Raw genomic sequence first — 24,487 nt, forward strand, 5'->3', positions numbered from 1 at the left:
GCCCGAGGTGGACGCGGACCTGTGGGTGACGCTGATCGAGCAGTGCCTGATGCTGGCGCTCATCCTGGGCCGCTGGATGCTGCCGAAGGGTGACCTGACGAGGGACCAGCTCTCCCAGCTGCTGCTCGTCTACATCGGCACCGCCGCCGACATCATAGAGTTCTTCGACTCCTTCAAGGTACTCAAAACCCTGTCTACCACTTCATCAAACCAAAGTCAGATGGGTGATGGACGGCCATGTATTAATCCAGCTACCTTCAGCCACCCAAGTCGAATAATTAATGGACGACAAAGAACCCACCCATGCCAAAACCACCCCTGATGTAGCGGGCAATTGTGTAATTTCCGGTTTCATTGACACTAAGCACAACGGATAATAAATTAGTCACCCTCTGGAGACGTCACCTTAACACCGCCTAACATTGTATCCAGCCTTGATAATGACGTCAATTCGACGAGGAAGAGATTCCACAAGTTTCTTCAGGTATGCAACAGCCAGTTGATGAGATCCTGTAGACGATGTACGATAGTGTGAGTGTTGTTTAAACTCAGAACTTAGGCATGCAGCCTTGTGAACAAGGCTATCGTCATTTTGAAAGACAGTGTCTACAGCATAATCATGAACAAATAGCAATGCTAGATCACCGAGAATGTCTAAATAATCAATCTGTTTCATGTTCAGGATAAGTTATGGTATGAAAAACACATCCAAAAACATCACAGAAACACCTCCGGCCTGAACTACGCCGGCCACACTCTGCGTGCTCGAAGCCTAACTGGGCCATTGTCCACACATCGAGTCATTTGGAAAGAAGCACAGTCGCCACCTGTCAGACAACGCAACAAGCCTTGGGTCGGGTAGTGTACCATTTCCGTAGCTTTTGCGCCAGTTAATTCGCGTAACTTCAGGTGCTGTTGTGAGCAACGGCCTTTTGCGAGGTTCCCCACTCCCAGTGTCCATCGCACGCAGTTTCATTCGCAATGATTCTTGTGGAAATGTATACGACGGATATTTTGTACATATGTTGGTCGACAGCCTCCAAGAATTGTGTGAAAAAAAATAGGCTGTACAATTATCCTTCATTCATTGTACAGTTGGCCAGTTTTGACGCTAACTCATTTTCAATGACTTACAAAAGAATATACAACATGGACTCGTATTACATTGTATATATACTGGCCAACTGTACAATGAATGAAGGATAATTGTACAGCCTATTTTTTTCACACAGTTCTTGGAGGCTGTCGATCCACATATCACCTTGTAAATTAAGCAGAGGTCGGTTTGTATACAAGCTGCTAGAAGATTTGGCTTCAGCATGTAAGGAAACAAGAGTGCAAAATGTAAAGTACATTTCTTAATACAGTACTGCAACACAGCAGCATTTGCAAGACTTGTCAAATGGGTGGCTGTAGAGAGAAGAATAGGAGCATTTATATTCAAAGACAGCAAATATGTCTGTGGACCATATATTTAGTCAACGCTAAATACACTTTTGTTAGGTGTCACAGTATAGAGGGTAGCTTCAAATGAGTGAAATCAGGATTACCAATGTTTTCACTACTATATATTGTACCACTCAAAACTAAATTTTGTAAATCCATTTATTAACTGTAATATAGCTACAGCAAGTATCAACTACCATGGTATACTAACTGGGAATATGTGTCTTTCGTAAATGAGACCGGTTATTTCAGTAATCGTTTGACATATCATTCGGTTTCTAACATGTACGTCTCAGTTACTTGGTGCACTGTTACATTTTACTCCGATGTTATGCTCAATATTTGCAAGTGAGTGGACCACTTGTGACTATATACCAAGGTATTGTATTAAAAGCCGTTTTGTGATTATTATTTAATGTACAATTTCTGTATGCCTTGCACTGCCATATTTTGTAAAGGCATGTAAGGTATGTTCACGTGTCATTCATACGTAACTTTTCGACCCAAATACGTCACTTACACCCTTCATCAACAATCAGACTGACATTAGTTAGTCATAGGCTCCTTTCACGATTATACTGCGCTCAAAAGGGTGTATTTGTAAAACATCCATTGTACAGATTTATTGTATTTGATTACGGTGACGTATTTTTATACCAAGGATATATGTACTGGACTTTCGACAGGTAATACGGTAATTTCTAACCTTCTCTGATCCCTATGTTATCGTTGACAAAACCAACACCTTGCACATCGTTTATTCCCATGCTATATCGTTCTTATTAGCTTTTCGTACTGATTGTCACTTAAAATACATACTAGGATTTGTACCTGCAATATGTTTAAATATTGTTTTCTAATGTGTACTTTCACGTCCGTTTTGTTGTCGTAACATGTTTCATTCATCTATTTTGATGCTGTAAACACTAGTTTCAAGAAATCTGTTTTCGTACATAAAATCATCTTTCACCTACTGGCATGTAAGCAAAACATGGTTGGGTGGTTGATTTGGCGGATGGGACCAAAAATCATTATAATTGTATACTTCACAGTATAAAGTCTAACCATTTGGTCGATGATGTCAGCGACGTACTAGTCGTTATTCTAGTAGGCCACTGATTCTGGTAGTTTTTGAAGACATTGTTCATCGCTAGTAGCTGTGCCATGCATTGAACTCAAAAGAAGCACATATTCGTTTCTTTTCCCCTGACAACATGTCAGTCATATCAGCAGATGTATAGAGTATAGTTGTGTGCAAAGGTGCTACATGACTGAAGAATTTCCTTTCTAGATTTATTCTGCCTACAATGCTTGTACTCTGATGTTTCAAACATCCTGAAAACCATTTGGGTGTGAAAAATTATTACATTATTACACTCCTGCGGAAGTAAAGGGCTTGTAGAAGACGGGCTACAACATGCTCTACAACAGAAACCCTTGGGAGGCGCTGGTTATTTTTGTCTGGGTAAGAACAACGGTTCACCAGGTGTGTGGAATTCTACATCTACATTTATACTCCGCAAGCCACCCAACGGTGTGTGGCGGAGGGCACTTCACGTGCCACTGTCGTTACTTCCCTGTCCGCAGCTCGTGGTCGTGCGGTAGCGTTCTCGTTTCCCACACCCGGGTTCCCGGGTTCGATTCCCGGCGGGGTCAGGGATTTTCTCTGCCTCGTGATGACTGGGTGTTGTGTGATGTCCTTAGGTTAGTTAGGTTTAAGTAGTTCTAAGTTCTAGGGGACTGATGACCATAGATGTCAAGTCCCATAGTGCTCAGAGCCTCTCTTGCAGAGTCTGCCACTTGAGTTTGATAAACATCTCCGTAACGCTATCACGGTTACCAAATAACCCTGTGACGAAACGCGCCGCTCTTCTTTGGATCTTCTCTATCTCCTCCGTCAACCCGATCTGGTACGGATCCCACACTGATGAGCAATACTCAAGTATATGTCGAACGAGTGTTTTGTAAGCGACCTCCTTTGTTGATGGACTACATTTTCTAAGGACTCTCCCAATGAATCTCAACCTGGTACCCGCCTTACCATCAATTAATTTTATATGATCATTCCACTTCACATCGTTCCGCACGCATACTCCCAGATATTTTACAGAAGTAACTGCTGCCAGTGTTTGTTCCGCTATCATATAATCATACAATAAAGGATCCTTCCTCCTATGTATTCGCAATACATTGCATTTGTCTATATTAAGGGTCAGTTGCCACTCCCTGCCTATCCGCTGAAGATCTTCCTGCATTTCGCTGCAATTTTCTAATGCTGAAACTTCTCTGTATACTACAGCATTATCCACGAAAAGCCGCATGGAACTTCAGACACTATCTACTACGTAATTTATGTATATTGTGAAATACAGTGGTCCCATAACACTCCCCTGTTGCACGCCAGAGGTTAATTTAACGTCTGTAGACGTCTCTCCATTGATAACAACGTGCTGTGTTCTGTTTGATAAAAACTCTTCAATCCAGCCACACAGCTGGTCTGATATTCCGTAGCCTCTTACTTTATCAGGCGACAGTGCGGAACTGTATCGAACGCCTTCCGGAAGTCAAGGAAAATAGCATCTACCTGGGAGCCTGTATCTAATATTTTCTGGGTCTCACGAACAAATAAAGCGAGTTGGGTATCACACGATCGTTGTTTCCGGAATCCATGTTGATTCCTACAGAGTAGATTCTGGGTTTCCAGAAACGACACCGAGCGAGGTGGGGCAGTGGTTAGCACACTGGACTCGCATTCGGGAGGACGATGGTTCAATCCCGTCTCCGGCCATCCTGATTTAGGTTTTCCGTGATTTCCCTAAATCGCTTCAGGCAAATGCCGGGATGGTTCCTTTGAAAGGGCATGGCCGATTTCCTTCCCCATCTTTCCCTCACCCTAGCTTGCGCTCCGTCTCTAATGACCTCGTTGTCGACGGGACGTTAAACACTAATCTCCTCCTCCTCCTCCTCCTCCTCCTCCTCCTCCAGAAACGACATGATACGCGAGCAAAAAACATGTTCTAAAATTCGACAACAGATCGACGTCAGAGATATAGGTCTATAGATTTGCGCATCTGCTCGACGACCCTTCTTGAAGACTCGGACTACCTGTGCTCTTTTCCAATCATTTGGAACCTTCCGTTCCTCTAGAGACTTGCGGTACACGGCTGTTAGAAGGGGGGGCAAGTTCTTTCGCGTACTCTGTGTAGAATCGAATTGGTATCCCGTCAGGTCCAGTGGACTTTCCTCTGTTGAGTGATTTCAGTTGCTTTTCTATTGCTTGGACCTTTCGATGTCAGCCATTTTTTCGTTTGTGAGAGGATTTAGGGAAGGAACTGCAGTGCGGTCTTCCTCTGTGAAACAGATTTGGAAAAAGGTGTTTAGTATTTCAGGTTTACGCGTGTCATCCCCTGTTTCAATGCCATCATCATCCCGGAGTATCTGGATGTGCTGTTTCGAGCCACTTACTGATTTAACGTAAGGCCAGAACTTCCTAGGTTTTTCAGTCAAGTCGGTACATAGAATTTTACTTTCGAATTCACTGAACGCTTCACGCATAGCCCTCCTTACGCTAACTTTGACATCGTTTAGCTTCTGTTTGTCTGAGAGGTTTTGGCTGCGTCTAAACTTGCAGTGAAGCTCTCTTTGCTTTCGCAGTAGTTTCCTAACTTTGTTGTTGAACCACGGTTGGTTTTTCCCGTCCCTCACAGTTTTAATCTGCACGTACCTGTCTAAAATGCATTTTAAGGTTGCTTTGAACTTTTTCCATAAACACTCAACATTGTCAGTGTCGGAACAGAAATTTTCTTTTTGATCTGTTAGGTAGTCTGAAATCTGCCTTCTATTACTCTTGCTAAATAGATAAACCTTCATCCCCTTTTTATATTCCTATTTACTTCCATATTAAGGGATGCTGCATCGGCATTATTATCACTGATTCCCTGTTCTGCGCTTACAGAGTCGAAAAGTTCGGGTCTGTTTGTTATCAGTAGGTCCAAGATGTTATCTCCACGAGTCGGTTCTCTGTTTAATTGCTCGAGGTAATTTTCGGATAGTGTACTCTGTATAACGTCACTCGATGCTCTGTCCGTACCACCCGTCCTAAACATCTGAGTGTCCCAGTCTACATCTGGTAAATTGAAATCTCCACCTAAGACTATAACATGCTGAGAAAATTTATGTGAAATGTATTCCAGATTTTCTCTCAGTTGTTCTGCCACTAATGCTGCTGAGTCGGGAGGTCGGTAAAAGGAGCCAATTATTAACCTAGCTCGGTGTTTGAGTGTATCCTCCACCCATAATAATTCACAGGAACTATCCACTTCTACTTCACTACAGGATAAACTACTACTAACAGCGACAAACACGCCACCACCAGTTGCATGCAATCTATCCTTTCTAAACACCGTCTGTGCCTTTGTAAAAATTTCGTCAGAATTTATCTCTGGCTTCAGCCAGCTTTCCGTACCTATAACGATTTCAGCTTCGGTGGTTTCTATCAGCGCTTGAAGTTCCGGTACTTTACCAATGCAGCTTCGTCAGTTTACAATTACAATACCGATTGCTGCTTGGTCCCCGCATGTCCTGACTTTGCTCCGCACCCTTTGAGGCTGTTGCCCTTTCTTTACTGGCCCGAGGCCATCTAACCTAATAAACCGCCCAGTCCACGCCACACAACCCCTACTGTCCGTGTAGCCGCTTGCTGCGTGTAGTGGACTCCTGACCTATCCAGCGGAACCCGAAACCCCACCACCCTATGGCGCAAGTCGAGGAATCTGCAGCCCACATGGTCGCAGAACCGTCTCTGCCTCTGATTCAGACCCTCCACTCGGCTCTGTACCAAAGGTCCGCAGTCAGTCCTGTCGACGATGCTGCAGATGGTGAGCTCTGCTTTCATCCCGCTAGCGAGACTGGCAGCCTTCACCAAATCAGATAGCCGCCGGAAGCCAGAGAGGATTTCCTCCGATCCATAGCGGCACACATCATTGGTGCCGACATGAGCGACCACCTGCAGATGGGTGCCCCCTGTACCCTTCATGGCATCCGGAAGGACCCTTTCCACATCTGGAATGACTCCCCTCGGTATGCACACGGAGTGCACATTGGTTTTCTTCCCCTCTCTTGTTGCCATATCCCTGAGGGGCCCCATTACGCGCCTGACGCTGGAGCTCCCAACTACCAGTAAGCCCACCCTCTGCGACGGCCCGGATCTTGCAGACTGAGGGGCAACCTCTGGAACAGGAAGGCAAACAATAATAGCTGTGAAGAGTTCCGAAAGCTACTGCTCACATGTCTGTACCCATCAAAATGACGGGAGCTGATTCTTCTACGACGTCGTCATTAATACTTCTCAGAAACGTCATAAATACTTAATTCGTTGCAGACGTGTACCTGACAAATATTTATTAATAAGTCACAAAAAGATAATTGTAGAATAAACAATTTACAAAAATCTGCTGAAGCCAAGCACCAGTAAAAATAACGATTGCGGTGCTTCTCGTGTTTATGTGCAGCCGCGTAGTTCGGTTAGGGTGCTGAAGGGCCCTTTGGAGTGTGCCTTAAATGTCGTCACCTTGTTTGGAGGACGAGGCGATCAGCCGCGACCCGGTGCTGGTGCTGCTGACGCTGGCCATCTGGTCGTGGAGCCTGCTGCAGTTCACCGTGGTGCTCACCGCCACCAAGTCGCGCAAGTCCAGGCTCGCCACCACCGTCACCGCAGCCCCACCGTCTCCGGATCTCAGGCAAGCGCTTACACTGTGAGAGGAAACCCTCAGAGTAGTCGCTAGTCTGCGTAAATGATACTCTTGTCTTTGTTGTAAATTGTAGATATCGGCAATTTGCTGTTAGGAGAACTTAATGAATGTTCAATAAGGAAGTAATTTTGCAGAAATAGCAGAAATGTTCAAGGAACTTAAAGCATACAATACGTAAGCGACTTAGATTGGTAACTTCCTTGGAGATACAATGGCAAAAATTTTGCTCCAAAAATGAAGTATTGTAGTCATAATTTCAGCAAAGATGTCATAATCAGAAGTAATCCGCTTATTATTTCTTTTCTCCTTGAATATAAAAATAAAGACCGACATTGTAGATTTAAAACATGTTTATAAAATTCAGTAATACACCCCAGTACCTCCATCCATATATGTGAACAGGGCATTTACCAGGCATACACGTTAAGAGCGCTCTATCACTTTTAATAAATGTTATTTAGTTTTTGAGCCCTCAGCCTTCTGACTGGTTTGATCCGGCCCGCCATGGACACCTTTCCTGCGCTAACCTCTTCATCTTAGCGTAGCACTTGCACCCTATGACGTCAGTTATTTTTGGATTTATTCATATATCTGTTTGGTTGTGTCAGTCAGTTGCAACGGACACATAGGCTAAGATCAATGAAGGTACTAGTTCCACACTGTGTACTTTGGTGTACAGAAGCTGTTCGTGCTATTCGGCACGTTATTGTGTGAATCATTACGGTTAATCTCGAGATGTGTGGTTCGAGAATGGGTTTGTCAGCCCTAAACTGGTAACTACTACAGTTGTATTTCATATCAATGCAACTGAGACGGATGAAATAAAAATTTATTCAATTTCTTCAGTACTGAACACTTGCGGACCTACGATACCGTAGCAGCATGCCTCGAGTAAGCAAGGATTGTTTTATTTGTTTTGATTCATGCTACCATCCCTGAAAGTTGCCTACCCTACAGTCTTAGCAACAACAGTACTGGCCTGTGTAGTCCATCGTGAGAAGTATCAGAATGCTTTTCGCATATCACATTAGACTCGGTTGTTTCTGGATCAGGGTCCCTTACCTCAAATCGAAACGTATGCCCTTTTCCATGGTCCATGAAAATTTGTATTATCATCACGGAATCACGCTGTCTATTAGAATAGGCGAAGGCAAATAAAAGAAATAGACGCGGGAAATGAGACGCGGTGCAACAACTTTTCCTACCATAGCCCACGCCTCCATCAACCACCTTAAAGTCAACAAATGACAGTTCGCGTTTGCCTTTGATCTTTCCATGTCGTCAAGGCTTTAGCCATTGTTACGTCATTAACTGATGTTCGGCTATAGCAAATTGTACAAAACCGCTGTGCTTTCGATAACGATCAATACACTGGTACACTGAAACGGCGTTCTTTCAGAGCAGGCCTATAATACTGAAAGCACCAAATACAAAAAAACTTTAAGCACCAGTAGGCATTTTCCTGTCATTTTATTATAACAAATTGTACCATAAACTACGGGCGTGGCACAGATGCTCAGTTGTTAGGTGCTTTAAAACAGTATTTTTTTCATAAAAAGTAAGTTACAATATAAAAACCATCAAATATGGTCTTCAGTTGTAAACGATATAATCCAATACGGCGTCTCCCAAGTCCTAATTGCGACGCAAAAGCGATCTTGCATTAATTGCCCAATTTTGCTCTCCATTAGACAAATATCTGAGTAGTGTGATTGTGCCTTTCGCGCTTTAAAATGCTCTGTAACGTGAAATTACAAGTTATAAAGTCACAAAACTAGAACTGTTCCTCGTCAAGGTTTACTTTCGCGTCTTGTGTGAGGACAGTGTAAGGGTTGTTTCTGGGGAACAGAGCGAAGCAGTGTACTCGTAACACACTGGACTCACATAAGTGAGGTCTGCGGTTCAGTTATCCATCTGACGATCTGGGTTCAACTTCACTAGTTGCTACAATGTCGCAGACTAAAACAGTGATCCAGAAAGTGTAGAATGGATTTATTTTATTCTCGCCAATGATCAAAAAATTTTTGGTCCTTAGACTATAGAACATGTGCGACTACGCTTTCCTCATTTTGTTGACGAGGTCACTATGACTTTATTATATTAGGACATGATATAAAACAGATTTGAAAATGGTCGTTGCTGACCGAAACTGATAGTCTAGGAACAAAGCGTATTGTGATCATTGGCAGAACTAAAGGAACTCGTTCTACGAGGGTTGGAACATAATAGTGGCAACTATTTATTTACAGCTCGTACAAAATATATACGTGTTCCAAAGTTTTACAGGCCTTCAAAGTAGTCACCAGCATTGTGTATAACCCGTTGCCAGCGGTGTGCTACTCTTAGCACTGCCAGTTGTGTTGACAGTTCGAGCGGCGCGATCTATTCCCCAACGAATTTGTAGCAGTTCTGAAGCGAATGCTGTGAAGCGTTTCCTTCAGCTTAGAAATTGAGTTGAACTCGAGAAGGCTTAAATCAGGGGAGTGCAGTAGGCGGTATAGTACTTTACAGCCACATCAGTCAAACAAATCAGTAACAGCTTTCTCTGTACGTGTTTGAGCATTGTCCTGCAAAATGATGGTCAGGCCCCGCAGAAAGTGTCATCACTTCTGTCTCTAAGCTGGTCGTAGGTTGTGTTCCAAAAATGAACAGCATAGACTTAGGACCTGACCATCATTTTGCAGGACAATGCTCAAGCACGTAGAGTGAAAGCTGTTACTGATTTGTTCGTCTGATGGAACTGCTAAGTGCTATACCACCTACTGCACTCCACTGACTTAAGCCCTCGTAAGTTCAACACGATTTCTAAACTGAAGGAAACACTTCACGGCATTCGCTTCAGAACTACTACAAATTCGTTGGGCCATAGACCGCGCCGCTCTGTCAACACAACTGGCTCTGTTACGAGTATAATACGACTTCCACATCACTGGCAACGGGTTATACACAATGCTGGTGACTACATTGGAGGTCAGTAAAACTTTTAAACACGTACTGTTTTGTACGAGCTGTAAATAAATAGTTGCCACTATTAAAGTTCCAACCCTCGTAGGTTCAACTTTCCCGTGGTTTCCCAAGGAGTTTTAGCCAAGTGAGAGATCAAAAGAACGCAGCCGATTTCCTTTCCCAGCGCAATATAGTGATTCCGTCGGTGAAGGGACGTCAAACTCTAAAAATTTTTTAAATGTATTATTTTTTCCGACTGCTCGCCAGGGGCGGCTGCTGCTCGGTGGACGTGTGGGGCATCGCGCTCAACATGCTGCTGCAGGACGCGCCCTTCCTCGTCTTCCGGCTGCTGCTCATCCTGCACTACCGCATCATCTCCTACATGAACGTCTTCTTCACCTGCAAGAACACGCTCGTCATCCTCCTGCAGCTCTACCGCCTTTACGTTGTACGCGCCGAAGCGGCCGCTGCTGCCAAGGCAAGTATCCCTCCACAAGGCGCAAAGCTCATGGCTTCCCATCCGGGTAACATTATTTACTTACTAGCTTTGTACCTTGTGCTGGCTTCCACCTCCGCTCACTCAAATATATGAAATACAACTTTACCAGAATGAAGTGTGTAAGTGTCCCAAATCGGTTTTGGGAGCAGCGCAACAGATGTGGACCGAAATAAGATTAGAAAATGTAAATTGCATATCGCGATTTGATAATCAGTCTGTGCTGTATGATTGATTAAAATAAGTATCTGGTCGTACTATAAGCTAGAAAATCTGAAAAATAGAACTCGTAACCCAATAAATATTGAGATAAACGTGTGATCTTGATCTGGTGGATTAATAAACATACAACACGTTGCTTCCTCAAAATCGGTTCTCCATGTTAGATACCATTCGTAACTACAGACCACCATTGGTACTTTCTAATGGGCAGAGCAAGAAAGGCAAAAGCGAACAGCCAGGCTTCTCCTAGCTGCTGTCTAAAAAATTTGAAGGCCGAGCATTATTTTGTCACACAAGCATATACACTCGAAATCTCTTGCTGTTAACCAACAGACAGGATTTTTACACACACACACACACACACACACAGAATTAATTTTTAGAAAGGGTCATTACAGTACCCAGCGTTATGAGGATGTGTATTTATTCCAATCTTCTGTTAGCCCATCTTTTCCTCCACCTTCTACCGGTAAATCTCCTCTTCCTTTCTTTGTCCATCCCCTCTTGTCTGTCCATTCCCTCTTCGCTGTCCATTTCTTCCTCCTGCCTCTCTCTGCCTAGCTCTTCCTCGTCCCCCTCTCCCCCCACCTTTCTTTCCTGTGTCATCTCCTTCTCTCCCCTCCCTCTCTGTCCATCTACTCCTGCCCCCCCCCCGTTTAGTCCATCCCCTCCCCACCCCTTCTCCTCGTTATCAAACTCACCCCAATAAAAGCTTGTGGTTCTTACTGCCTAACTAACATGTGTACCAAATTTCGTTGAAATCGTTCCGAGGTTGAGAACGAGCTTTTTACCTGTGTCTTTGTCCATATAAGCACATATATACTGCAAGTGTATGCTCTTTGAGAAAATCTATACAACGGGCATTTGAGGCTGACTGCAGAGCGATTCTACCACCGCCAACGTACATTTCGAGTGAGGACCATGAAGATAAGAGAAAGTTCGTACGGAAGCATATACACTGTCGTTATTCCCTTGCTCTATTTGCGAATGGAGCTGAAAAGGAAATGACCAGTAGTAGCACAGGGTTCCCTCCACCATACACAATATGGTGGTTTGTGAAATACGTATATAGAGGCAGATACAGATATATTGAACGTATTTCACACGTATCTGTCCACATATTTCACATGCATCTCTCACAAATTTCGCCCTCCAGTTTCATTTTAACGCAGCTCAATGTCTGACGTATCTTTTGAACAATGGGTTTTACAATCTAATTTTATAGGTACGTCTCATGGTACATGTGGCTACAGTGGCGAAAAGTGTTATGAATAATGTTAGTAGCAATGAAATAATAAATTTATACGTCTTGCATGATGCGGCCGTTTTTCTCGCATCTCATTGTTTAAAACGTCGTATCTTCTGAACTATGAGTCGTGTAATGATACAATGTTGCTGGTGCATTCAGAGGTATGTGTGAATACTCTCTGCAAAACTGGTGCGAGTGCAGATTGTAGCAAAGAAGTAATAAATCAACACTGGAATACAGATAGTAATAAAGAAGTAATAAATTAAAACGACGTGCTTCACGCAGCAGTTTTACTGCATGTACTGCGAAAATGCAGTAAACGATGAACTTTCTTTACTTTCATGTTTTTGTGGGGGTTGTCAGCGAGAAAAATTTTCGTAATGGTTTGCAATTATGTGTTGCTGGATGACTAAAGTATAACTATTCACGAGTCATGGGCTACACGGCTTTTTCACAAGCACCAGGGACGTAGATAAATTTTTCTTACGAGTGGGTTTCAGTTCTGTTAAAGTAAAAGATGTTCGTCCAGGTCAGTATACCAAGATATTAGCAGCTGAACTCTCATAACTTGTTTCGACGTTTAGAACTGGAACACAAGTTGTATCTACTGAAAATTCGGAAACAGATGAATGGAGATGAAGGCAGTGCGGTAGAAAAATAGCAATGCTTATTGATGTTGATGTAATAGCTCCGCAAATCTCTAGCACTTAACGCCTACAGAATGCATGTTATGGGACAGTCCATTTCAAATGCTTTCTTTCGCAGCATAGTTACCCATACATTGTGTAATGTTTCAAATTGGTAAGCATCGCTTAAGTTACTTCTGTCAACAAACAAAGAAACGTCACTTTTTACAGCAGGAGTTGGAAATGGAGAAGCATTAACACAATCGCACTTGTCTTCTGAACTGACTACATCATACTGACAACAAAAAGTGAAACCAGAACTATTTTCCAGTGGTTTTAACATGTTCACCACTTTCTTTAAGGCATGCATTTCGTGATCCCAAGTTACCTACTGTACCATGAAAAAATGATTTAATTTCGGCTTGTGAAGTTTGTTTTTCAGTTGTCTGCTCCATGATAGTTCCTAAAAAGAGTCAATGAAACCGTGAAATATTCGGTATTGAAATGTGGTGGCACTATTGGGATAAAATAATCATAAATTCTGCGTGTTAAGGTGAAAATGAAGTAAGTCTAAGTAAGGAGAGTATCTAGAACATTAATTTTCTAATGCGTAATCTGAAGGTGAGAAATTATATGGAATGAAATGTTTAAAAATTCCACAGACTGACTTTGGTAATCCTCCAGAACATGGGTTTCCAAACTTTTTGCCACTGCGTACCACATGGTATTTTTATAAACTTGGGTGTAGCACTATAGTTCAGTTCACAGTGAACCCTGGGGTGGGGGGAAGGGTGGTGCAACAGACAGAACGACGACTGCCGCAGGGTGAGGTACGATATGGCAGTAATAATTTTCACCACCTCGCTAAGTGCTGACAACATTCGAGCGGTTTTTGCGTTGCGCCGATCAACTGCTGTGTGTGGTGGAAATGTGACACACACACACACACACACACACACACACACACAAGTAACAAGGTTTAGTGGAAGCACTTTTTTACAGACTAGTTCATGTTCACATGTGGTACTCTTATTTGTGGAAAATAACACAAATTAAATCAAGCTGGTTGTGATACAAATATCCAATGAATAAGAGAGGATTAACATTAAAAATTTATATATCAGTTTAATATCACAAATAATGTAGACAGCTGTGCGAGACACTAATAAACTGAATATCGAGTATAATAAATTAGGGTAAAAATACAAAACAATAGCACATCAAACTTCGACGCTAAATTATACTTCAGAATCAGTAATTAGTTTCCAAATTTAGATTCTGATGAAAGATGATTTACATGTTTTAGTTTGAAGTATGTCGCCGTTCATTTTTAATCAGAGCTTGAAATTCTGACTCGATCGAGCTCAACTTCACTCTCAAGTTTTCTTCAGCACTAACGCCGTTTCTGTATTTATTTTTAATGTTCGACAAGTCAGAAAACCCATTTTCACACAAGGAGGTGCAAAAAGTAGGATTGGTTGTTTCAAAAGTGAAGGGTACCATATTGTATTTTTGTTCCCATTCTGATAGGAAGCAGAGGTTTCTTTTCGAAAGCATCTTACATTGATCTGTCGCTAGGTATTTCGATGGAAGTTTCTTTCGTGATTACTTCTTCTGGTAAGTTTCCTGAAAATGGATTACTTATCAAATCATATTTTATCGAATCTTCCGGAAAGTCTTTTTTGTAACTTTCTTGAAGGGCCTCTAAATATGGAATAATGTCTCGAAATAAATATTCCATGGGAGCTAGTTCATTGTCTTTCATAAGTGATGTATAGGAAGTAATAAGAAAAAGTTATCGTTCAGAAATTGTGAACTAAAAAGTCAACTTTCTGTTGACAGCTGGCAGCAACAGAGACTCACCAGTTGTGTAAGTTTTTCCTTAGTTTCAAATTCTAAAACAAGCCAGTAGGAAGTTGTTATTAACTTGTTAGCATCAATGTTTATGAAATTTGGCATGCATTTGGAGTACTTTTCTTTTTATAAAACCGAACTTCCTTTTCTGAAAAAAAAATGTTGTTAGGTCTGCAAACTAACACAGAGTGCTTAGAAATGCGATCACGTGTTAGTAAAAAAGGGCTTCTTGCTTTAATTTGAAGGCTTCTCTAAGCATACAACCAATGGGGGAATTGAGTTCTCACTGGTTTCTGTACTGGCCTTCACTGTGACACCATATTGTAAGTAGCTTTCATCATATTTGCGGTTAGGCGTTGTTTTAGATTTTTTAAACTGCTTTCTTGGAGGCAGAAAGAGCTTTACAAATCGCTTCGTGGTTAACTTAAACATAGTGACGTACAAGCCACGCAATCCAGTTGAGCTTTCTTCGTATCAGGATATCTTTCAGCATAACAGCCAACAAAGCGACAATAACAATAAACCGTTCACTGCATAATGACTCCTGCAGCACCACAAATTGGTACACGCCAGAAGTTGGCAGCAGTTGCAAAGCCGCACGAAAACTTCGGTATAACCACCGACAAAATTCGATCGAAATATCACCAGCTTCAAAACAAGATGAATCATTCCCGACCACGGCAGCGAAGACTAACGTAGGAAGGTTTTGAATTTGATTGCATGGCTGGGGCCCCCCGTCGGGCAGGCCGTTCGCCAGGTGCCGATGATGATGATGATGATGATGATGATGATGATGATGATGATGGCAGCACAAAACCCAGTCCCTGGGAGGAGAAAATTCCCCGACCAAGCCGGGAATCGAACCCGGGCTCAGAGGATTGACAATCCGTCACGCTGACCATTCAGCTACCGGGGGCGGACACGTAGAGAGATGTGGGGAGGGCACAATCCGACCTTTCTGTGTCCAGCGTACATTCCAATACAAACATTCTGAGGTAAATCCATTACTTCAACATAATGCAGATGCTACTTTTCTCAGATTCCTATCCTACTATCGAATCAAGTAACGTAAGTGAATAATTTTATTTATATAGTTTTCTTGCAAGAAGACCACCTGAAATGCCCTTGCGTACCGACAGTGTTGCGCGTACCACCGTCTGGGAACTCCTACTGCAGGAGATAAGACCCTTAAAAGCACGTCACTACAATATTTTATTCATTACAAGATAACTATTAACGTTGAAGGTATCACTGTGGTAGTCAGTAGATATTTTTCATTGTCTGATTAGCTCCGTCGGGTAAATCGAAGAGTGTGACTGGAGTGTAGCGAATTGTTTCTATGACTTTCACCTATATTTTTAAGTTTTTTGGCTTTAAATGAAAAAGTATGATTGACGTGCCAGTGTACACATGTAGCTCGCTGTTTTTTTTTAAATTAAAATCAAAAAACTTCCCTAAAGAAGGGAAAGTAGTGGACATGTAACATACCATTCTCATTTCCTTCACACTCGTATAATGGCGATCCAAACAGCATAAGTAAATGTTTTCGTCAAGTAACATTGCAACTTCTTACTTTGTACCCTAAGGGAAACTGCATTCGCATAATGCGTGATCATGCCACAAAGCTCATCGAACTTTTCTTAAGGCAATGTCCCCTAGTACAGCAAAGAATTCATCGACAGAATTTGGAAGTTTTCGTGTCACTGCCAGCGTGCTTGCTGATCCACACGAGCTGACACTAACCGTAAGTGACACTGCAATAGCACTGCACTGCCTGATTTTGAGCTTTTTCATCAATTTGATTTTGTTTCATATTCGTAGCTACAAATAAGTTCCAGGTGTGAACATGAACATAGGCCTATATAGCTTTCACGAAACCTTGTTACTCCATAGCATCACATCTTTTACAGCTAGCGCTAGATCGCAATGCGGAGCTGTAAGTGTCAACACTGTGGGAGATTTCCCCACATAATATTCCACTGAACAAGCTGTACTACTATTGGCTTATGGCCGAAAAACAGGGCTGCCGTGCTAAGTTTACGCGATTTCGCCGTATTCAACAGTTTTCAGTTTCCTTCACCATATTATCAATTATGCAGTTTTCTATATGAACAAAATTTGCAAACACTTTCGAAATTGCGTATTTTAAGACATAATTTGCAGATGTGGCGTATCAAGGAAATACCGGCATCCCTTTAGAAATATTACCAAAATGAAATATGAATCAAAAACAAAACTATGTATTTAGGTATACCAAAAGGGTGGCTTCTCTATGACTTCCCCTTCCCCCATACAGCAGACCTTGTGGGCATGATAATTATTACACCCCTGTGAATGAGTAGTGAGTTTTTTTCCGTTCCTTAACCAACATAATTCTAGACTCATCATTAGAACACCATCAAGTTACATTTCCATTCTTAATGTTGTTCCGAAATGGATCTTCCTGAGCATATTCCTTACCATTAACGCATTTAAAAGGCCGCTAGAAACAGACTATTTATGGTTTATTTACGTGGTAACCCCCTAAATTTAGTATTGTGTGGATGATACAAAAGCTGAGTTATTGTCATTTAGGGTTTTCATGATGAAATTAGCTCGATTATTAATAACATTTCACTATCTCAAAATAAAAATAAAAAGGAAAAACTTACCATGAAATATCACCACAAGTGAACTGGCCAAACACAGTCTGTCACATTAAGTACTGCAACTCCCTTCTTGCTATAAGTGGGACAAAATGCTTTGAAAGTTCCACAGACTATACTCGTACTTCTTGTTTAACCTTCAAGTAAACAAACAGCCTATCGGTGATTGGTCAGTGACTCAAGGACACAGCCATCGTGTATTGTTATACCATTGGAAGAAGTTCCAACTTCCGCATTAGGTATATCCAAGAGCGTTCACAGAAATTTTTTCGCGGATGGGGAGGGGGGAGAGGGGCGCAAGACTATAGAATGTCTATTTTTATATAAATGAGATTGTCAGTTTCGAAACATGGCAGCCATAAGAGCTAAATTCAATAGGTGGTACAAGAACTTTATATCACAGAGAACTGACGGTTATCCACTCAATAGATGAGTAAAACCTATGTATCCCAGTTGCCAGTGGTGGTGGTGGTGGGAGGGGTAGGCAAGTGCCCCCTATTTCCCTACCGCACTCCTTGCAGACACCAATGGGTATATTGTTGTTAAATCACTACAAATTAAACCGTGAAACGCTCTAAGGTGTTAAAAGCCTCAAGTTTCTGGTAATCACTATCATGTTTAAACCACTTTTATTTTACGGTTTAGTGATCTCAGACGCCATAGGTACACTCCGTAGACGTCGAGCGAAGTCGATACAAGTTGTCGGCGCTAAATTAAGTTTCGATCTCAGAGGAGAATGAGGTGCAGAGAAAGCGGCTTGCTTTGAGGAGGGACGTACGATGTGGGATGTTACCTGTCTGCCATACAATGATGCCATTTCAGGCATGCATGGCCGGAGATAATCAGAGGCTGTAGTATAAATTACACACGGAAATATCAAGGTTATGTAAAAGCGTATCATAGAATTGTTCATGTTCAAACACACTCATTATGTTACTTATTTTTCAGGTTACACACATGAATTCGCCACGCCACTAAAGTGCTACCACTGTTTGATGACTAAAGTTGGCAGCAATCAAAAGACAGTCGCCACGAAGTGTACTGAGAAGTAGGCAGCCGAACCTCAACTCAGCAGTTCAGCGTAATAGATATTGTGGCACTTCTCACTGCTGCCAAACTTTGAAATCTAATATTCACTGCAAGTAGTGGTCAATAGGCTATATTTAATCTGATACCTATTTTGGTCACTGATGGGATCGAGTACACAATTAAAGCCCCACCTCCCCCCCCCCCCCCCCAGCGTAAGTTAAGGCCTGAAGATGGTGGATTGAGTCACCTAAACCGGTTGCTACATAATAAACATCGAAAGGACGAATGCAGGTGGTTCATTTTATTGCGTGAATGAACATCAAAGTCCCACAAACCTGCAATAAGAAGGATGGACATACTCAGTAGAACTGTCAGCAGGAAATCCCGGAAATGTACGCTACTCTGATAATGCGTCACTCCTGTTGCACAATGGTCTTAGCGTAAGAAGACACCCTCCCGGAGGTCACCACCACATCAGAGGCAACTTCAGTTCCGGACGGGAGGGTTTGCCTCAATCGCACTGACGGCTATGCTGGCGGTAGCATAACTATTGGCAGGGTCACCCAAGCCAGACAGGTCTCTACGGAGAGGACTGACGACGAGTGTCCCACAACTTAAGAAAGTGTCGGCTGTGTTTTTCTCAGGGAGCCCCACCAGGAGTGATAGGTATGGGCACAGTGACCCCAGGTTTCCTAAGTTGGAGATTGACAATCGCCGTGTGGCAATGGAAAGTTGTGTGTTTCGGAGAACATGGGCCTTGGCTTCATCGGCTGGACCCTGAGGGAGGTACAATCCTCCATAAAAACCCTCAACATCAAGGAATGCTACGTGGTGATGAGATGAATGGCTGTTCAGGTAGAATAGTATCTAGTGGACAACCTCTGGGGGACCTGTCGCCCCTCAGTTGCATAAGGCTTGCTCGGGATGCTGGGCTCTGCCTGGGTCGATATTTGTTTTCCTAGTGGCTTGTGGGATCCCTGTGAAGCAACTTAAATTATAATCTCCTCCTGATGGGACACGTGTACCTCTGGTCGTACCTGCGCCCACCCTGGTTGGCCAGTCCTCCCCAGAACTAGGCATTTGTTTGCCATAACACTCACATTGTTATCAAGAGAGCGGAGAGAACGCTTGAAAAGGTACATTCACAAAGCAATGGGTTGTATTGCTGGGTCCTCAAAGTGTTAAACGTCTTTGTAATGGCTCACTTCTTGTTGATACTGCCATGACAAACCAAGCATCTAAACTTTTGGAATGCAAAGCATTGGGTGACTACCCTGTGATGGCTGAGTTGAGTAGCACTCTCAACATGTAAATGCGTGGTTACCTACTGGCTGAGTTAAGTAGCACTCTGAACATCTACAAATGCGTTGTTACCTAATTCAATATAATTTTATGGGCCCTGCAGAGTTGTTTGAATGAAAAATAAGGATATTACAGAAGTGCAGAACTATATGAGGAAAGTCAACGCTACATTTGAAAAATTTACAACATTTATTCTGACGTTTAACACTCTGGAATTACTTGAAATTTTTCTTCCAGGTTATATCAGTCTCAAGGCTCGAGTGTTTGTTCCCACCCAAATGCGATGATTCAAAAAGTCAAACTTGTCATATGGATACAGCGGGAGGGCTGCGTGTGGAAACTTTGGAGACTCAGCTCACGAAGCAGGCGATTCTTGGAGACTTCCTTCAAAATGCGTGAACTTCTCTGGGGATCAGGAGGAAAGAAAAATTCAGAGGCTGAAAGTTACGCATGCATACCCTATGGCGAAGCTAAAAAAGCTGTTAAAGCTATGCAACCTCCAGTGGTCGCTGCTGCTTTTGCTTCGACCCCTAAGAAGCTAGTGGCAAAGTGTGATCTCTCCACACCAACCCAGAACACTGATCACTGATTCGAGTTACAGTACATGCACTTGTCAGTGCACTGGTGGGGGGAAGAGGTATACTTGAAACCGAAATTTTTCACAAGTCGTTGGTGGCGGACTTGGAGCGTCACCACATACCACTGCACAAGACGAGAAGCCCACTAATCTGTCCTCTCAGCCAATGTGAGCAAGTCCTCCCATAAATAAGGAAAAAGTCACACAAAATTCGTACCAAATCGAAGAAAGTCGCAGCTAAGCCTTCGGATCGGTGACACCTCTCGCTTGTTAAACCACTGCTGCATGCTCCCAGTCAAAAGGTTACCCTTGCTGTTTTTGCGATGGGCACATGACCATCTGGACTCTAGTCATTGAGCTCATTGAGTACTGCGAGTAAATTTTTAAAAAAAGTTCAACGATGCTAAACTAGAGTGCACATTAAGGTATTTCACGAAAATGAGTAAAGACAAAAAATGAAACAAATATAGATGTTTGTTGGGTTAGTGCTTGTTTAAGAACAGCAGTCCCTAACAATTTTGGAAAGACATTCTCTGGCTCACTTCGTGTACTCATCAGAGATGAATTTTAGTGTTCTAAAATTCATCTCTGATTACATCATTCTGTTGCATCCTGCTTGCCATAGTAGGAATATGGAAGATTCATGAAGAATGTCGTCGTAGGCATACTGCACATCGGGTGTTTCCAACAACCAACTTATCCTTTCGGAGTCGTATTTCACTTGTTCGAAGTGAAATAAAAATTACGTGAAGTATGAATTCATTAAATGTTCTGTATTACTCCTTTCCTTGACAAGATAAAAGAAACGACGTCGTGAAAAATACTGCAAGGACTGCTTGCGGTGTACAGATGTAAGTGTAGATCGCATCATGATGGCGAAGCTACGCTTTGCTTTAGTCGCTTCGATGTTCTCATCTTTTATCAGAGCTCCAGTATAAACGCGCCCTTATTTGTTAAACCACCTACGTAGATGCGTGCTCAGCACTCGGCCCTTTCATCTTCACCGTGTGTCCTCAGGCAGCCCGTCGGGCGCGCTTGAGGGCTGCGCTAGCCAGGAAGGTCCTGCGAGAGGATGGAGAGTCGGCCTCCAGCGACGAGTCGACCGCCTCCAGCACCACCAACAGCAGCAGCAGCAGCGGGGGTGGCAGTGACGTGGAGGCGGGGGGCGTGGCCCCGTCTGTCTGTGCCGGGCGCCGCAGCAGCCAAGTCGCAGTCGTAGACGCCGCAAGTAGCTCGGCTACAGTTTGTACCGGCCGGCGCACCAGGGCCCCCTCCAGGTAAGGCCGCCATAGAAACTTGTTGGCCTCCATATGGGGATGAGCAGGGTATACCAGAAGAAAAGGTAACATTTTCAGGAGGCGGCTATTTCAGCCTATTGTACAATGAAGAGCCAAAGAAACTGGTGCCCCCACGAGAAAGCAGAAGTGCAACAACACGACGTAGCTTGGACTCGACCAATGTCTGAAGTAGTGCTCGAGGGAACGGACACCATGAATTCTGCAGAACTGTCTATAAATCCGTAAGAATTCGTGGGGGTGGAGATCTCTTCTGCAAGTTGCAAGGCATCCCAGATAAGCTCAATAATGTTAATGTCTGGGGAGTCTGGTGGCCAGCGGAAGTATTTAAACTCAGAAGAGTGTTCCTGGAGCCACTCTGTAGCAGTTCTGGACGTGTGGGGTGTCGCATTGTCTTGCTGGAATTGCATACGCAATGGTCATGAATGGATGCAGGTGATCAGACGGGATGCTTATGTGCGAGTCGTATCTACACTTGTCAGGGGTCCCATATCACTCCAATTGCACACGCCCCACACCATTACAGAGCCCTACCAACTTGAACAGTCCCCCGCTGACATGCAGGGTCCACGGATTCATGAGGTTGTCTCCATACCCGTACACATCCATTCGCTCGATACAATTTCAAACGAGACTCGTCCGATCAGGCCACATGTTTCCAGTCATCAACAGTCCGATGTCCGACCAAGGTGAGGCGTAAAGCTTTGTGTCGTGTAGTCATCAAGTCGATGATGTTTCGTTGAATGGTTCGCACGCTGACCTTGTTGATGGCCCAGAATTGAAATCTGCAGCAGTTTGCTGAAGGGTTGCACTTCTGTCATGCTGAAAGATTCTCTTCAGTCGTCATTGGTCCCGTTCCTGAAAGATTCTCTTCAGTCGTCATTGGTCCCGTTCCTGAAAGATTCTCTTCAGTCGTCATTGGTCCCGTTCCTGAAAGATTCTCTTCAGTCGTCATTGGTCCCGTTCCTGACAGATCTTTTTCCGGGCGCAGCGATGTCGGAGATTTGATGTTTTACTGGATTCCTGATATTCATAGCACACTCACGAAATGGTCGTATGGGAAAAACCCAAATTCATCTCTACCTCGGAGAGTCTGAGTTCCATCGCTCGTGCGCCGGCAATAACACCACATTCAGACTCACTTAAATCTTATATGGATATATCCATACAAGTAATAGTTCTGGCAATACCGGCCACGACCTTCTTCTGTGCCGATGCACACACATTCGCCGAACCCTTACGGGACTTGGTATGAATGTCTTCCACGAGTAATGAGTGTGTTGGGGTGGGACACTACAAATATAGTGTGTGTACATACAAGGTGAGAATGTGGGTCTCGCGGGAGGCGTGCGCGAGATAGTCCCTGCAGTCGCGCTATCCTCTGTGCCCTCGGTGGCTCAGATGGATAGAGCGTCTGCCATGTAAGCAGGAGATCCCGGGTTCGAGTCACGGTCGGGGCATACATTTTCACTTGTCGTCGTTGATATGTATCAACGCCCATAAGCAGTTGAAGGTATCTGTATAATACTAATTTTGTTCACTTAAATCTTGGAAACCCACCATTGTAGAAGCAATAGCCGATCTAACAATTGCACCAGACACATGTTGTTGTCTTACATATACGTTTTCGACTGCAGCGCCGTATTTTGCCTGCTTACATATCTCTGTATTTGAATACGCATACCTATACCAGTTTCGTTGGCGTTTCAGTGTAAAATGGAAGACTGCACGGTTCTAATATTATGGTATACTGATGTTTTTACTTTTGGACCATCTCATTACAACTCAATGTAACACAGTTATTGCGCCATGTATGTTTCGTCTTCATTATTATTTTTTTCAAGCCATCTTCACTGATCTGGATCATAGTGTACAGGATGGCGCGTGTAGGCAGGCGGTGGGCGTTATGGAATAATTGAGCAAGTTTTAGAGAAAGGCCATTTATTGGCTAAAGCATGTTGAAAGGGGGTACATATGCCTAGGGAGGTGAGGGTGAGCCAGAGCTTACAATTTGGCGAACATTGTTCGCGAAGCTACCGAAAGTAGCTGTCTGCCAAAACTAAGTCCACAGTGCCGCAGCACGAGGAGAAGCGGGAGATGTTTAATGCTGCTACAGGGCGCGCACCCGACTCGCGGGTGAGCAAGAACACAAGAGAGCGGGCCCGGTGACGGGCGGCCGAGTATATTCGACGCACCACGCGGCTTCCTCCGCCCTGATTGGTCAGGACCGGGCAAACCGTGCGGGCGGTACGAAATTTTCCAGAGCATTGCCTGCTAAGCGACGCCTGGGGCGGCGTTACCTCGTAAGCACATGACAGAGGCGCGTGATCAAGGTGCCCTTCCTCAGTGCTTCCTGTTACTAGACCGTGGGACGAAAGAACTTACAGGCAGCTAACACTGCCGGCCGTGGCTTGGCCGCAATGGAAAAATGAAGTAACCGTTTGGAAGCTCATATAATAAAGTAAAATCCCCTATTGTCTGGCTCATCCTTTACAATAGTTATTACAAAACAAATTCAGTAGCTGGTAATCACATGCGAGCATTGGTAATAACATTCAGCAGTTGGTAACACTAGTTAAAACGTAATATCGAAACAAGTTCCTAGTGCTGTGACACCTGAAAGCAAAAATTTTCAAGAGGCAATTGCTCAGAATAAGAACAGCGCTAAGAAAGGGACAAAAGCCATGTGGAACACCATCCACTAAACTTGAAGCAGAACTTATTACTACATCTCAGAAATGCTAATTGCCAGAATTATTTATAACCTACATATACAACATTCTAACGAAAACTAAGTAGCAAAAAAAGTACATATTCCAGGACACTGGAGATGCCTTTCAAAAATTAAAAGCGAAAAGCGTATGGCATAAAAACTGCTTGATTTAGTTGTAATTAAACTGCCGCAAGGTAAAAATTATCCATGTACCGTAATATTATACGCCACTGAGGACGACAGGACTACAAAAATTGAAGATGCACAATCGTAATCTTTATTTGACGCAGTTTCCCCATTCGCATCACTTGCCAGCTATCCTCCACACTTCAGCATA

General features: G+C 43.3%; 1 protein-coding gene and 1 non-coding gene across 2 annotated transcripts in view; both read left to right on the forward strand.

Annotated features, from left to right (window-relative positions):
* The window catches only part of LOC124620167 (transmembrane protein 26), a 97,264-nt gene that overhangs the window by 33,110 nt on the left and 39,667 nt on the right, over positions 1 to 24,487 (forward strand). Inside the window, exons 3-6 of the mRNA XM_047146836.1 lie at positions 11 to 178; positions 7,027 to 7,184; positions 10,410 to 10,620; positions 21,160 to 21,419. Coding sequence (XP_047002792.1) covers positions 11 to 178; positions 7,027 to 7,184; positions 10,410 to 10,620; positions 21,160 to 21,419 — 797 coding nt within the window. The remainder of the gene's footprint in view (positions 1 to 10; positions 179 to 7,026; positions 7,185 to 10,409; positions 10,621 to 21,159; positions 21,420 to 24,487) is intronic.
* Positions 22,823 to 22,897, forward strand: Trnat-ugu. The gene has a single exon. It is a non-coding gene; the product is annotated as a tRNA-Thr (tRNA).

The sequence above is a fragment of the Schistocerca americana genome, chromosome 6, assembly GCF_021461395.2.
Source record: "Schistocerca americana isolate TAMUIC-IGC-003095 chromosome 6, iqSchAmer2.1, whole genome shotgun sequence".
In the NCBI taxonomy this organism is placed as follows: domain Eukaryota; kingdom Metazoa; phylum Arthropoda; class Insecta; order Orthoptera; family Acrididae; genus Schistocerca; species Schistocerca americana.